General features: G+C 41.9%; 2 protein-coding genes and 2 non-coding genes across 6 annotated transcripts in view; all 4 read left to right on the forward strand.

Annotated features, from left to right (window-relative positions):
- Positions 1-9,825, forward strand: part of arid4b (AT-rich interaction domain 4B) — a 59,058-nt gene extending 49,233 nt beyond the window's left edge. Inside the window, exons 17-24 of one of the 3 annotated variants that reach the window (XM_059323860.1) lie at positions 1,635-1,817; positions 2,772-2,856; positions 2,942-3,143; positions 3,279-4,517; positions 4,661-4,771; positions 4,988-5,212; positions 5,460-5,606; positions 7,570-9,825. In XM_059323860.1, coding sequence (XP_059179843.1) covers positions 1,635-1,817; positions 2,772-2,856; positions 2,942-3,143; positions 3,279-4,517; positions 4,661-4,771; positions 4,988-5,212; positions 5,460-5,606; positions 7,570-7,721 — 2,344 coding nt within the window. In that variant the 3' untranslated portion in view covers positions 7,722-9,825. The remainder of the gene's footprint in view (positions 1-1,634; positions 1,818-2,771; positions 2,857-2,941; positions 3,144-3,278; positions 4,518-4,660; positions 4,772-4,987; positions 5,213-5,459; positions 5,607-7,569) is intronic. The other 2 variants (XM_059323861.1, XM_059323862.1) reach the window with 2 other exon arrangements.
- An 824-nt stretch (positions 9,826-10,649) lies between these two features.
- Positions 10,650-13,193, forward strand: tomm20a (translocase of outer mitochondrial membrane 20). Its single transcript, XM_059359334.1, has 6 exons — positions 10,650-10,870; positions 11,162-11,208; positions 11,301-11,382; positions 11,690-11,832; positions 12,224-12,296; positions 12,596-13,193. The coding sequence occupies exons 1-5, from the start codon at positions 10,747-10,749 to the stop codon at positions 12,266-12,268; spliced, it is 441 nt and encodes a 146-aa protein (XP_059215317.1). The 5' UTR covers positions 10,650-10,746; the 3' UTR covers positions 12,269-12,296; positions 12,596-13,193.
- LOC131958821 (small nucleolar RNA SNORA14) lies at positions 11,903-12,035 on the forward strand. The gene has a single exon (XR_009389311.1). It is a non-coding gene; the product is annotated as a small nucleolar RNA SNORA14 (small nucleolar RNA).
- LOC131958820 (small nucleolar RNA SNORA14) lies at positions 12,366-12,498 on the forward strand. Its single transcript, XR_009389310.1, has one exon. It is a non-coding gene; the product is annotated as a small nucleolar RNA SNORA14 (small nucleolar RNA).
- Positions 13,194-15,937: the final 2,744 nt, after the last annotated feature.

Below are 15,937 nucleotides of genomic sequence, written 5' to 3' on the forward strand. Positions count from 1 at the left end.
TGCCTGAGCTTCGGTTATCCACTACCAAGTACCGATCCAATACAGAAATAACTAAAAAGCTGTATAAGTGACTGGGATTTTTCTTTTAACCCTCCTCTTATGTTTTGGGTCAAATTGACCCATTTCAAAGTTTAAAAATCTAAAAAGAATAGTTTAAATTATTTTTTAATAAAAAGAAATAATTTTAAAAATGTAAAAAAATGTTTTAATCAATGTCATGTAAAACCATTGTATTTTCTTATGTAGGCATTTCCATTGTAAATAATCATAGCTTAAATAGTAATGTTATTTATTATTAAAATAATAAATTGTGCACCAGCAGCTTAGTAAAAAAATCTTCAAAATGAACAGGAATACAAGTGTAAACCTTTGAAATGCAGCAACACATTGGTTTAAAACTTAAACAGGAATTATAAATCCAGTTTATAATGGATATACATGAACATAGAATTTAATTGAATAGATTGGCCCCATTGTCACTAATAGCTGATGTAACTGTTTCAGTCAGTATCTGTCTGATATCAGTCCATCCCTAATTAAATATACTGTAAAGTAAGACCAAGAAAAACAGCAATTTCCACATCAGAGAATCTGGAACCAGCAAATGTTTGACTTTTCTCTTAAAAGATAACATTAAAATACTTGCCTATTCTGTTTTGCAGCTCGACTAAGAGAATATTTGACTGTTATTTCAGCTCTAAATGTGTTATATCTCCGTGTTTGATGTGCTGCCTGTGCTTGTTTGTGTTCTGTAACCTCATTTATCACTGAGGGGTGGAAAAAGCTCTGTGGAATTGATTTATGTGCAGTGTGTTTTTAAAAAAAAAATCAGCTGGCATTTTGAAGTGCAGCGCGTCCCCCAGTCTTAGGGCGGTAACAGCTCCTTCAGCTGTCACACTTTGCACTGCTGCACAAAGAAGTGCGTCTTCTTCACTGTGCTGCGTTGCAGAAGGCACACTCTCCCAGCAGTTGGGTCTGAGAGGGATTGTGTGGAGGACTGCCGTTCTCTGTGGCAGCAGACCAAATTGGATGTGGTAGCCGTGCTTCCTCTCAGCACTGTAGTCTCGCTTTAAGTTGCTGCGCTGCCTGCCAAGTTGTGCTTTGCCGTGCTAACCTGCCCCTGTGGCCCCTGCGCCGCCTAAACCACTTACTGGCATTCCCTGCACCGCCCGTTTACCCTCCAGCTTCGACATCTCCTGACTGTTTCCCTCTAGCTCCTCCTTGTGGCTGCTTTGTTTCTTACAGCGTGTGTGTGCGTGAGTGAGAATCCCAAGTATGTGTGTGGACATAGGGTTAGACAGCCTAACAGTAGTGTTATTTCCCATGCAAGATGATTGATTTTTGCCATGAAAGAATGTTTTATCCATGTACTGTTCTCTGACTGGCTCACTGTAAATGATCAGTTGTTTTTTACTGCAGTTTGCTGTAGGTTACACTGGACTAGAGTAAAAGCAGGACAGAAATGGGAAGTTTCTTTATAGAATAGTGTTGTAACGGGACAGGAAAGGCAAGGGTGGAGCAAAAAAAAAAAAAAATGCATTAGAAAACAGGCTTCCTAGCAGCTAGGTAGTGAGTTGGGTGGGGATCTGTGGGGCAGCCTAGGGCCAGGAAGTGCTGAACTGTTTTTCTTGCAGGGATGACAGCAGTCAGGAGGGGGAGGAAGGGGAGGAGTTTGAGTGTTACCCCCCGGGGATGAAGGTGCAGGTGAGGTATGGGCGAGCCCGCAATCTGAAGACGTACGAGGCCACTGTGAAAGAGGCAGACGTGGAGGGGGGAGAGGTGCTCTACCTGGTGCACTACTGTGGCTGGAACGTCAGGTAAGACAGGACCTGGGGAGAAATCACCTAACGTCTATATTCACCCTAAAAAAAACAAAAAAAACATCTTAAGGGATCACCACTACATGGGTATCCCCTCAGCAGTAACATTTACATCCCTTCCTCACAATTCTGCTTCACCTGATCCAGTCCCATGCTCAGTACACTGATTATGGGGGCCATCTAGTGGCAGAAACAGAATTGGGTTGATGTGGAGCATTACTCAGCTTCCCTCACTCAGTTTTTTTGACTGAATCCCCTGTCTGTCTGTCCCCCAGCTGTCTGTCCTCTCAACTAAATCTGCAGACAGGCTGAATTTGACTCTGGAAAATAGCCAATCAGTGGTTTTATTTGCTTGCAATTTATTTAAAATATCTTACAAGATGTAATGTGAGCTACCCTTTGGATCTCTGAAAGGCCAAGCAAAGTGCTGCTACACTCACCTCTACCTCTCAACCCTCTCCCCCCTCCCCAGCGGGTCAGGGTTAAGTAACGCAGTGTTAAGTAGAGTGTTAGGGTACCATGACACAGAGGTTCAACTAGCGCACTTAGCATTCTCATCGTCTCAATGTTGTTGTGTGGTCCTCTAGCACTCTATAAAAGACAGTGGGGTGTTCTCTGCATTGTGTCTTGTCGTGTGCGATGTCGTTTTCATTTTCCTCAACCCAAGTAGCACCCTTGGTACTGTTGGAACTTTGTTGAATATGATTTGTGTGGTGGTCGGTGTTAATATTGTTTCTTTTCTTCATCGTAAAAGGTTTGTCTTTTTTCCACATAACACCATGGGATTTCTTCCTTTTTGCTGTTGTGTCACAGCAACATGTTGGGGTCAGACAGTAGAGGTGTCTGTGTGGTGGGTGGTGTGAGAGGATGTAGATCTGAATGATGAATCTGAATGATGAAACCGTCTCTTGTCTCTGTACTTGATTTTTTGTTTTGTTTTGTTTTTTTTAGATATGATGAATGGATCAAAGCAGACAAGATTGTGCGGCCCGCCAATAAGAATGTACCAAAAATAAAGCATCGCAAAAAGATAAAGGTAACTGAGTCTGCAGAGTCGTAACTTTTCCAGCCCCGGTTTGATGTCACGATGCGAGTCACTGACTGTGTTTCAATCCTGACAGAACAAAGCGGAGAGGGAGCGAGACAGGCTGGAGAGGCTCAATGACAGAGAAGTCCTCGGCCCCAACGCTAACCGCCTCCCGCGCTCCAAGTGCGGCCTGAGTCAGGATGTCTTTTCCAAGATGGACGAGGGTGAGGACAAAGGGACTCAGCAGTCTCCAGTCAAGTCTATAGAAATTACATCTATCCTCAATGGCCTGCAAGGTAGCAACACTCATTAGGCTGTAGTCCTCATGCACACTTACAGCAGCTTAGGACTGTGTCTCTGTGAAGTGGTTTATTTACTGTTGATATCCTGCTGCTGAAACTAACACCTGCTCTCTCTCTCGTTCACCACAGCCTCAGAGATGTCCACGGACGAAAGCGAGCACGAGGACGAGGAGGGAGAGCACAACGAGGAGGATCGCCCCGGGTGCAGAGGCAGCCCCAGGAAGGCCGCACCAGAGCCTCCGCAAGCATCAGAGGGCTGGGAGAGCGCCCCCCCTCCCGAAGCATCTAAACCTTCTCCGGTCTCAGGGAAGAGCCAGGATGTAGTCAGCGCAGAGGGCGCCGCAGACGTCGGGAAGCGCAGAAGCCAACCGGAGGTAGAGGGCGAGGCGAGCAGCAGGAAGAGGAAGTCCGACGGTGCAGCGGAGAGGACCCCGAAAGGCCAATCCAAAGCTAAGACCCGGAGCACCAGGAGTGCCGATTGGCTGCCTGTCGGCTCGCCCAGGAAGCTGGAGGAGAGAGCGGCGGGTCCAGGAGAGGAGAGGGGAGCCTCCTCCAGCAGCAGCTCAGATGACGAGGGTGCAGCGCTGGCAGAGACCCAGGTGGGGGAAAGCGAGCGAAGCCGGCCAAAAACCAAAGGTTCCCCTTCCAAGAAGTATAATGGAATGAAGGAGAAGACCAAAGGTGGCAGGCAAGCTGGTTTCTGGGAGATTCCTGAAAAGAGGGCCAAAATGTCTGGGAATGCAGAAGAGAGACCAGCTGTCCGCTCTAAAGGCCAAAAGGACGTTTGGTCCAGCATCCAGGCCCAGTGGCCGAAGAAGACCCTCAAAGAGTTGTTCTCCGACTCGGACACGGAGGCCGCCAATTCTCCCCCGCCGCCCGTGCCGCCGTGTCTGGAGGAGCCGAGCGTGGAGCAGGATGCTGGCCCCGAGGACGAGGCCTCGGAGGAGCAGATGGAGAACGACAAACTGCAGGAGTTCCCAAGCAGCGGCAGCAACTCTGTGCTCAACACGCCGCCAACGACGCCCGAGTCGCCCTCAGGCGGAGGAGGCAGCGCCGTGGAGGACTCCGGGCCGGCGCAGCCTTCCTCCCCGCCACCGTCCATACCCGCCGCCTTGCCTTCAGAGCCGGTTTCTGACGCTCTTCCCCCAGGACCCATACCCGAGGAAGTGGCAGGGGGGCGCAGCGAGACAGACAGCAGCACGGTGGAAGTGGAGAGTCTGGGCGGGGAGCTGCAAGAACTCCCTCAGGACGAGGGGGCAGGTTCCCCCTCAAAGGTGTTTGACGTCAGCCTCTCCTGCAACAGCAGCAGCAGCTGCAGCCTCGAGCTGAGCAGCAGCAGCCAACAGGAGAGTGAGCAGAAGTCCAAAGGTACAAAGAATTGCCAATCTACTCTGCTCTTGTGTTTTTTTTTCTTCATTGTCAGAATTACTTGGAATACTAAAGAAATACATGCTGACAAATCATTTCACAGTCTGCCTGTTCCCTCACGTCTTCTTGCATTTTCTTTGTAGCGTCTGTGAGTCAAAAGCGGCAGAAAGAATCACAGACAGGTGGAGCCTCAAAGAAACACAAGCCAAACCGCAAGAGCCTAGGTGTGCCTCCCAAAAAGAATAGGAAAACAGGTAAGGAGAGCTGCAGATAGAAGTGGTGACGCTCTGCTAGCCTTTACATTTCACACGGCAGCAGTTCTTTTGTCAGACATAAAACTCTTATTTCATATTTACTAGTTTCCCGACATTAAATTAAAGACTCTAAATGGGAAAGGAAATTTGATATTACTTGATCGTCATCCAATTTTTTATTTTTATTTTTTACCTCTGCCGTCTTCTCTCCTCCAGCCAACAGCAGTGACAGTGAAGATCAGTCCGTTGTTGAGGGCACTGCCAAATCAACTGCCTCTAAGAACAACACAGCAGACGTGAAGGCTGCCACTTCGCCCAAGTGTCACGGACGATCTCCCCCTTCGAGCCATAAGTACCACAAGCAGGGTGACTCCGACCACACCCAGCACCGAGACAACCACGGAAGATCCCCACGTGTGTACAAGTGGAGCTTCCAGATGTGTAAGTGTGTTTGTTATGCATGAGAGTGAGTCATTCAAGGGGGGTCGGAAATTTAAAAATCCAACATTTATTTCTGCTTTTACAGTTTCTGGTTATAATAAATGGTGTGATTTTGGAAAAAAAAAAAATTTCAAAAGCTTGACTTTTATACCCACCAGCAGAAAGTGGGGTTCCATACATTTACTGATTTTATGTTTACTTTTATTTACTTTTAACCCCTAATATGCATTATTTCCCTTCCTCTCAGCTGACCTGGAAAAGATGAGCAGTCTGGAGAGGATTTCGTTTCTTCAGGAGAAGCTGCAGGACATCAGGAACCACTACCTCTCCCTCAAGTCTGAGGTGGCGTCTATCGACAGACGACGAAAACGCATGAAGAAGAAGGAACGGGAAAGTGAGTCAGCAGTTTGTGATCTCAGTATGTGATTACCAGGACTGGGTTGAACCAGCTGTTCTTAAAATCCATTATTACATTTGTGTGCAAAGATCTGGTTGCACCATCAAACCAAACATGCATAGAAAGAAGCCTTGAGAGGAAAGTGAGAAAAGAAATTCTGGTGATCCAGTTGCTAAGTTTGAGCAAAATGATTTTCTCTCCTGTGTTTATGACCAAAGAACAAGAAGAATCTTTGTTCATCTGTGAAACAGGTGTGGGGAGGGAGTTTTGCCAGGGGAGATGGGTTTTTTGTTTTTGTTCTTGTAATAATAATTTCGGCCACATGTGTAAATTTCAACTCACCTGAAAGAAAACATGAATACTTAGTGGTGGTGCACTTTAGCCTCTTGTGGTTGAATTAAGTATTACAACAAACACTTAAACAATATGATTCTGACAAAACTTGTTTTTTTACTGAGCAACACTGTAAAGCTATACTATGCAGGAATTTCCAAAGAAAATGTGAAAAAGTATAGACTAATAGAAAAGTTAGCCTTTTCAACAATCTCATATGAGCCACTGGAAGTGTCTGGTGGTTTCTGTATCTGCAGTGATCCTTGTCATTTTTCTGTGTTCGGGACATTTCTGGCCGTCATCCTTTTGGGCATGAAGCTATGAACATAGTGGACACAGTGCCAAAAACTAGTGAGGCAAGAAGCCAACTGCACAAAGCTTGTTCTAAAATGGGAGTGAATCTGTAGTTTGCTTTCACTTTTATTAAGTTGAAAAGGAGAGGCCAAGTTTGAATGTTGTGTTTACAAACAGTAAGCAGCAATTCCTGCATAGAATGCCTTTAAACAGCTTGGAATGATTATTCTGAAAAAAAAATCACCTGTTTGCAAGTCATAAACACTATGGAAGCCCATTTCCACCAGTTATAAAAAAATAAAAATGAAAACTTGGCTTTGTTAAGAATTGTTTTTGCCCATATTAAAAGTCATAATTGTGAGATTAAAAAAAAGTCTAAATAATGAGATTTAAAAAGTTGAAATTATGAGAAAAAAGTCGGATTGTCGGAAAAAAAAGTTGAAATTATGAGGTGAAAAGTCATAATTATTAGGTTTTTAAAAATTATAAGATTTTAAAGTCAGAATTATGAGATTTAAAAAAAAATCAAAATTATGAGATTTTAAAAATCCAAAATATGAGATAAAAGGCATTATAATTAGATTTTAAAAAATCATAATTTTAAGATTTAAAAAAGCCATAATTATGAGATTTTTAAAAATCAAAATTATGAGATAAAAGGCATAATTATTAGATTTTTAAAATTCATAATTTTAAGATTTAAAAAAGTCATAATTATGAGATTAAAAAAGTCAAAATTATGAGATTAAAAAAGTCAAAAATATGAGATAAAGCCATCATTATTAGATTTTTAAAATTCATAATTTTAAGATTTAAAAAAGTCATAATTATGAGATTTAAAAAGTCAAAATTATGAGATAAGTGCATAATTATAACATTTTAAAAAGTCAAAATTATGAGGAAAAAAGTCAGAATTGTGAGATAAAAAAATCAAAATTATGAGATAAAAAAATTGAAATTATGAGATAAAAAGTCATAATTATTAGATTTTTAAAAAAATCATAACTATAAGATTTAAAAAGTCATAATATGAGATAAAAAAGTCGAAATTATGAGATAACTCGTAATTATTACATTTTAAGAAGTCATAATTATGAGATAAAAAAAGTCATGACTTTGTATCTCATAATTTCAATTTAATATGGGCAAAAAAATTCTTAATAAAGCCAAGTTTTCATTTTTATTTTTTATAACTGGCGGAAATGGCCTTCTTTATAAACACAGAGATCACACTCAGGAAAATTCTGGCGATCCATTTTTTATTCCACTCTCCTCTCACAGCCTAAACACGCCTCTAACCTGAACGTAACCAAGTGGTTTTTCTCCCCTACAGGCACAGTGGCTGCTTCCTCTTCATCCTCCTCCTCCTCCTCGCCGTCCTCCAGCTCACTGACTGCGGCAGTCATGCTGACACTGGCCGACCCCCCGGTGTCATCCTCGTCCTCCTCTTCTCAGAACTCTGGGGTATCTGTGGAGTGCAGGTGACAGGACGAACCAGCGATAAAGCCGCCGCACTAAGCACTTAACCAGCACCCCGGGGTCGCCGCCCCCCATTCCCTTCCAACAGGACGGACAAGTCAACCTACATACTGTAACTACTGGGGCACAAAAACCAGACCAGAGACAAACTAAAAAAAACAAACAAGAAACAAGCACTATTTTCTATTGACAACTGTTTCCTTGGCAAGCTAACGGCACTTAAGTGCACTTTTATGAAGATTGTGTAGGGGGATAAAAATTGTCCAAACAAATATATACAAAATTGTCTTTTGCGCTCTCCTCAAATTGAACATTTATAAGAATTGTTTTTGATAGCAATAATTGTTTCCATTTGATAGAGTTGTATTGGTAAGGGATGATTTCCAGTGAAGACCCCTCTGTGCTCTGTCCTCACAGCTCAACGCGGTACAGCCTGAGCTCGCCGCGTTATCGTGGGGAATTCAGAGGAACACTGCCACATTGGCATTAGGAGCGTACGAAATGTAACTTTGCCACGTTTCTCTGTCCACCCTCGTTAAAAAAAAAAGGCCTTCATGTGGTTAAACCTCAAGTGGTTGACGATGCTTTTCTCACGTACAGGCGTGTGGTCCTGTACGTGTTGGCATGTAGGTGTTGATGGATCAGACCATCACAGGTCCACTGACGGCCTCAGTGGATGAATATGGAATGATACTGTAGTGCCTTTTTTTTCTTTTCCATGGGGCACTTTGAGAAAAGGACAGCACTTTTTTCCCCCCCTGATCCTCTTCTCAAAATCAGAGGGTCAAGCTGGAATAATGTGTCCCTTACAAAAAGACTGAAGAATGCTGTATGAGTGAGCAGGCAGTGACAGATTATGATGGTTTTTATCAGCGTGTGGTAATATTTTAAAAAGTGCAAAAAAAAAAAAAAAGGCAGAACTCCTATACTGGATCACCTGTAATCTACTACTGAATACTCATCCAGCTCGGGTGTGACTGTTAAGTTTGGCAGTATAAAATGTGCAATGATGGAGGTGCTGAATCCAGTGGTCACATTACTCCAGTTCATCAGTCTTTTTAAAAAACAAAACAAAAAAAACAACCCATCTGCTTTATTTCTTTATATTTTCATCACCTGTTTTTCGCTGCAACAGCTGTATCAACTACGTGAATGCAGCCATAGGAGATATTTACAGCAGCACATGAATTAAGCCCTCATTTTGCAGTGTTTCAGACAAACATGAAGTTATTTAATTACATTTCTGCTTCATTAAATACACACTCTTTCGCATCTTTCTCATTTTACTCATGATCAAAAATGACACGCCAGATTCCTCTCATACTCATCCCTACCAAAAATGTTCTGTTTCCTGTACTACGACCAGATTAAAGGTAAAGATATTGTAAATGTGCATTTATATCATAAAGTGACGTATGTGTATACATTTCTGAAGACATCTCCAGTGTTTCCTTTGTATAGAGCCCCTACTGTATGATAACCTGAAGTTACATTTTGTTTGGCACTTGTATGTAATTGTATGCTTTTGTTATACATTTGTATATTGAGAAGTGTTTTGAGTCAAGCTATTTAATATCTTGCACTGTTAATAACATGTACCTTTCTGTACAGACAGTTTTACGGTTTTAACTGTAGTTTGAGTGTAAATACTGAAGGTTACAGCATGTTTGTTCTCCCCTTTGTCCTCATTCTTGTTCTCTTGTAGGAACAGATTTATTTCAGTTGAATTATGTTGTTTTGTTTCGCCTCTTTTCATCAGTTTCAATACTTATTTTTTCCCTTCTTGCTTCTTTTTTTAATTTTATTTCATGTTTTGCTTTAGTTTGTATTGTTTTGTTTTTCTATAGCTTGTGCTTGTAAGAGAAGAATGGTGGTTTTGGATGCGGCTGAACTATTTTCCAACCTGTACATGGCCTGAAGCTACAGCTGTATGAACCTGTATATGGAAAATAGTCTGGATCATAGATTAAGAGAAAGTAATGGAGCTTATTGAAAAATGCTCGATAGTATTTATTAGGCTCATCTGACGATGGTCATTGTGTAATTTATTGTAAAAATGTAAGCAAAGCAGAAGCCTCTGTTTGAAATAAATGCCATAGTTTGTGAAGTATTCAGTGTGTCGCTTGTAAGTACAATTTTGAAGTACATCGTTTGTTATGCTTAATACTTTTACTAAATTTTAGTGAAAAATATATATTTTTTGCTTCTTTTTATCTGTTTAATTTACGGTAAAATATCGGCAGCTTTGGTTGCCAGAACTTCACTGTAAAAATACAGTGAGTGGGGTTTTCTATTCTAAATGTAAAATTTAAATATCAGCAAAAACTAATTTAGACTGAGTAGTCCCTTAATTTTTAGGGTAATTGTGTCATTCATTCAGACATCATGGTATGTTCATGTCATACCATGATGTGTTTCCTACAGTTTATGACAGAAAAAAAGTAAAAGTTTTGTGCTATTCTTTGATTTACGGTAATTAAAAGTGTAATACGGTGATATATTGTTTTTAATTTTACGGCCTATTTCTGATGTATTTGACAGTGTTTTACTGTTATTCCTACAAACTTTTTTTTGTCTTTATTGACAATTAAGGAACATTACAATCATAAGGTCAGACAAAAAGGGATTACAAGAAACAAATGTCATGAAACAAAGAACTGATCAGGAGGAATAAAAGTAGTAGTAAAAAAAACAATACTTTTTTTTTTTTAAAGAAAGCGGTACAGACATTGGTCACGCAGAAAATACGAAGTACATAAAGTCTGAATTTACTAATAATGATTTTAAAATATATAGTTATTAGAAATTAAGGTTATACATTCATCAGGCTGTCATAATATTGAAGAAATAGTTCTTTTTTTGTCTTTTACAATTCTGAGAGACTTTTCTACAACCATTTTTTGAAAGCTACATTTACATACTATTGCGTCATGACGTACGTAACGCTACTTCCTCTACGCACTTCCTTAGCAGCGTGCTAGCTGCTAGTCAGCTAGTGTGCTGCGCACCGTGTCTATGAATAGTTTCTGAAATGATGAGCGGCCGGACGAGCGTGATAGTAGCCGGGGTGTGTGGAGCCCTGTTCGTCGCATACTGTATTTATTTTGACAGAAAGCGGCGGAGTGATCCTCGCTTCAAGGAAAAGCTACGTGAACGTAAGTGTTGCAGCCGAATGGAAGTTAGCTCCTAGCACGTTAGCTCTCATGTGGTAGAGCCGCAAGGACACTTCATTTTAAAAGTTTCCATATGGATAAGAATTTATTCTCTTTTTGTTGCATTTACTCATTGCATAAAGAGTATTGGCTTACTTTCCCACCTCTAATTCGCAGTTAACTGGTGCACTTAGCATTGGCGCAGCTAACAGTTTTACTTCTTTTTTTTTTTTTACCACGTGTTTGTCGTTTTGTAACTTCACATCACGGTCTAAAGCCACTTCTGTCCCACAGGTAGAAGAAAGAAAGACGTTTCTAGTGCCAAGTCTGGAGTGGCAAGGGTAAGACAATGCTTTTCCTTTTTTTTTTTTTTTTTTTTTAGTGTTATTGGTTTAGATGTGCATTTCTGACATGCTGTCTCTTGACTTTGAAGCTCCCCGACTTGAAGGACGCGGAAGCTGTTCAGAAATTCTTTCTGGAGGAAATCCAGCTGGGAGAGGAGCTCCTGTCACAAGGTTAGCCACCTGTCTGTTTCCAGTTTATTCATACATAAAACATGTTAGCTTATGTGCATGATACATACGTACAAGACACATCAAAGAGCACAAATGTAAATCATTCAGTGACACAACCTGTCTCCTGCTGCACTTCATGTCTCCACACACTTAAGCACTTCCGCCTAAATATTTATTCTTACAAAGTTCAAAAGGCAAGCCTATTGTTTTGATACACTTAACCCACATTAAACTACCACATCTACCATTTGCTAACCCCCTTTTCATTTCTTGATAGTTTTCTAAACCTTTTCTAACCCTTATTCAGGAGACTTTGACAAAGGTGTGGATCACCTGACCAATGCAATCGCTGTATGTGGTCAACCTCAGCAGCTGCTTCAGGTGCTCCAGCAGACATTGCCGCCCCCGGTCTTCCAAATGCTGCTCACCAAACTGCCCACCATCAGCCAGGTGAGGATATCCTGCATCTCCCATTAAACATCCAGGGTTTTTTTTTTATATTTTTTTAAATGAGCTTAATAAGCATCCTTAATAAACCCCCTAGTTGCTTTGTGTGGCCTCTGGGACAAGAAAGGGTGCAAGAGCAACCTTAGAATTCCAATGCTGAGAGCCATGTGTCAGTAGCTCTTGGTTATTTCACCTCTAAGACAGAAATGCTGGAGTGTAAGATTTTTGCATTTTAATTAATGTCTGCTCTATTCAAGTCTGTGCTGCATTCTAGCTTTAAAGTATTCCTGAGTGATTTGAGAAAGAAAGTTGAACACAAGTTAAGCTATCCTTTATTTTGTGCTATTCACTTTGAAGCATTACCTTTGAAAGATGTTGTTTTCTGTTTTTTCAGCGAATCGTCAACTCTAGCTCTTTAACAGAAGATGATGTCGAGTGAATGACTGTGTGAGATGGAGATCTGTTAGGTGAGGATTTTCTGCTTCCCCCGATAAAATTTCAGTTTGGGTTTTCTTTTTGTTTGTTTGTTTGTTGCAGAGCATCCTTGATAAACCCCCCAGTTGCTATGTGTGGTCTCTGGGACAAGAAAGGGTGCAAGATCAATCTTAGAATTCCAATGCTGAGAGCCATGTGTCAGTAGCTCTTGGTTATTTCACCTCTAAGACAGAAATGCTAAGACCTAAAACAACTGAAGTTTAGCTTTGTAACTGGTGTTTTCCACTTTTTTAGACAACCCCCTGAAATATATAATGTTTTTGTTCTTCAGCTAATCATCAGCTCTCAATCAATCTACCCGAAGACGGCATCAAGTGAATGCGAGTGAGATGGAAATCTGCTATTACTCAGATTGTGTGAGTGATGTGACAGATATTTGTGCACTGTTTGGTACGTGGGACTGCAGCCGTGAGCCTTATTATGACAGATCTCGACCTTTGGACATCAGGTGACAATGACCCCCCCGCTACCGTGGCACTCCATGCTTAAATAACTTCCTCGAGATTACATTTGTGGGAAATGTTGGACACATTCCGTCTTTCTAATCTTGTTCCCACCAGATTTCATGTTTTCTTTCCTTTTGTTTATTCTATTAATTTCGTTCAGAAGTAATTGTGTGCTATATTGTGGGGGCTTTGCTGATATATCATGCACTAATAAAAAAAGGTATGTAAATGATTTGTTACATATTGCTGCGCATTAAATGTGAAATGTGTAAGAGTGCCTACACTAGAAGTACACTTGTTTGTGGAACTTTGTTTTGAAAATAGTTTTTGCAATGTCAGTTGAATGTTATTTTTATATTCCAGTCTTTGATATCTTGACACATTTTTGTGTGTGAAATCCTACAATAAAACATGAAAACATTATTTTGTGGGTTTTCATTCACCAGCAGATGGCAGTAGCAATGCACAGCAAAACTTAAAGCATTTACGGTTTTGAAATGTGGCGTGTGGGTAGTCTTTATCTGTTCCAAGAGCTGGGAAGCAGAAAAGGTGTTAAGTGCAGAAATCAAGGATGCATATTTTATGTTTACAAAATAAAAATCTGAAAAAGATTTGTACCTAAAGACTGATTTAAAAAAAACATGAATGCAACACAATGCATTAGAACTCCATCTAGGATCTATACATCTAGGCATATTGACTATAAATGCAAAAAAGCTTGACCTTCAGCCTGTTAATGAATCCTTGAGACTGCTAAATAAAGTACAGACACTGCCAGAACAGGGTTGAGTTGCCATCTTGAGACTACAGTATTTTGTTTCCAGCCCGCATGGTGAAACATATGAGCTTGAGTGGGTACACTGAGCCATGATGTCTTTATTGTGAATGGCTTTATTGTGTGTGCAGGAGAGCGAAAGTGGAGCAGCTCGTAAGGGAAGGGAGTAGGTTTGCTTGAAAGTGTGTCTCTTGGAAGACAAATAGAGCTGTAATTATTTTTATCCCTGTCTGCAGCTGTTTTTCTAAGGGGTTCTGGCCAGAGCAGCCAGGACCTGGAGGTTGCCAGGAAACAAGAGCAGGGGAAAATAGTTTTTCTACATTAGGAATGAAAAATGAAAATTGAACGGCGGCCCAGAAATGTCGAGTAAAGACTAAATGGTAGACGGTGTTCCATTTTCCATGAACTCATGTGCTCACTCTGCAGTCTTTTCTTCAAGCTCTCGCTATTTTGCCATTTGGTTGGAAAAGGAGAAGCCTGTCAAGAGGCCCGCAGAGTCGTCTGGCACCGAGTGCATGTGCAGAAGAAGTGACTCGTTGTTAATCTGTCCTTTTGGGGGGCAGAGGAGAAAAATAACAGACTGTATTGGAGGTCAAGCTGGAGCTGTGGTCTGCTGCTGGCGCTGGGGGCAGGAACAGGTTCAGACCCCTGCACACATCCACCACCGACCTGCTTCTTCTGCAAATAAACACTCGGCTGCTGGCCGCATGCTCTGTCCCCTGCAGAGTGGAAAGAGCTGAGAGGTCACTGAAGGATACCAGACCGGTACAGCCGGTTCTGAAAGCATGCCATCACAGAGTACACCAAGTGAAACAGGCCTTGACAGACAGCCATGACTGTTTGAAATCAGGATGACACAGCAAATCTTCAGTTTCTATCTGAAACAAAGCCTGTGTCCTCAGTCCTGAAAAATAATCTCATCACTGAGGTATTCTTTTAATTTAATGTCATTATTTTAATTGCATTCCTGCTCTATTTATGTGTGCATGAATGGATTATGAGTCAGCTCTTCATATCTGATGAAGCCGACAGGAGGGGGGGAAGAAAAGGGGAAATATAGAAACTCCCTCTTCGTGTGCAGTAGGGGGAACTGTTGCTCCAGGCTGTGTGTGCACACTAGCACTGAAGGACAACTGAATGGAGAGAGCTGAGAGCACAACAGTTCCAGTTGACAGCAATAACAATGGCTGTGCCTGCAGCACAGAGACCATGTGCTCGGGAGGGGTGATTTTTAACAGTTTGTAATCCTTTTTTCTAATGTGCTCGCGATGACAGATGCAGCCTGTTCCTTCATTAACAGGCGCAGGAAATAACCTGTTATTGAAGGCAACATTAAAACCCCAGGATAAGGCACAGGGAGCAGACCAAAGCAGCCCAACTGCCATTGTAATTTGTTTGCATGGATGCCGATCGTATGTCAAATGTTGTATTGGGAATATTATAATCACTTGAGCTCCACAACTCATTACTGGAAATCCTGTCAACAAATTATCCACAGCAGTAATTACCTTTGCTGTGTTATTCCAGTTTGAATGTCAAGGCTTGATTATACCGAGTGCCATGCATACACAGATTGGGTATCTGGCCGGTGGAGATGTCTGGTTATGTAGGAGCAGCTGTGTTTGGGAGTTTAAAGCAGCCAGAAATAACTCTGTTGTATGCGGTTGCTATGGCAGCTTCACGTAGCCCTGCAAAGCAGCACTTCATGCTGCACCAGAGAGTGTTAGCTCTGAGCAGCAGCCTCCCAGGGAGGTATTTGCCGCCTGTAGCCTGCTGATTATGCCTGTTAGGTGGAGGCGTCTACTGAGGCCTGCGTCTGTGTTTTGGAACATGTTTTTCAGCCTGATGATGCTCACACTCACACCGTCTATGCCCTGTTGCTGATGTCATGACTGTGGTGCACAGAGCCTGCAGCCTACTGTACGTTGTCATGGGGAGAAATATGAGACATGTCCGGGCTGTGCCAGCAGCTATAATAAAGACTCCCTTCTGCACTGCCACTTGTGTGCACGGCAGCAACACGGTATATTAATTACCCTCTCTGTGTCATTCACCAGCGAGGGGAAAGAAGAAGAAAAATTTCCAAGGCACGTCCTTAAAATAAAGCAGCACTGTACGTGCTCGGAGTATTAACTTCCACACAGATGACCCATTTTTCCATCTCAAAAGGTCTGAGGTTGGGTGGAAAAAAGAGGAGGGGGGGAGGCAGCAGTGGAGCCAATCACGTGAATCTAAAGCAGGCTACAAATCCTGGCGGATTTCTCTTCCTCTGTGGGGCAATGTCTTACTGTCAACTGTTTTTCCATTTCTCTGCTGCTGCTGCTCTCCCCGTGGTAATTTAACTTCTTCTGCCGCCCTTCCTCCACGCAGGTTCCTTCCCTCCTCCATGTGT

This window comes from Centropristis striata, chromosome 20, assembly GCF_030273125.1.
Source record: "Centropristis striata isolate RG_2023a ecotype Rhode Island chromosome 20, C.striata_1.0, whole genome shotgun sequence".
Classification (NCBI taxonomy): domain Eukaryota; kingdom Metazoa; phylum Chordata; class Actinopteri; order Perciformes; family Serranidae; genus Centropristis; species Centropristis striata.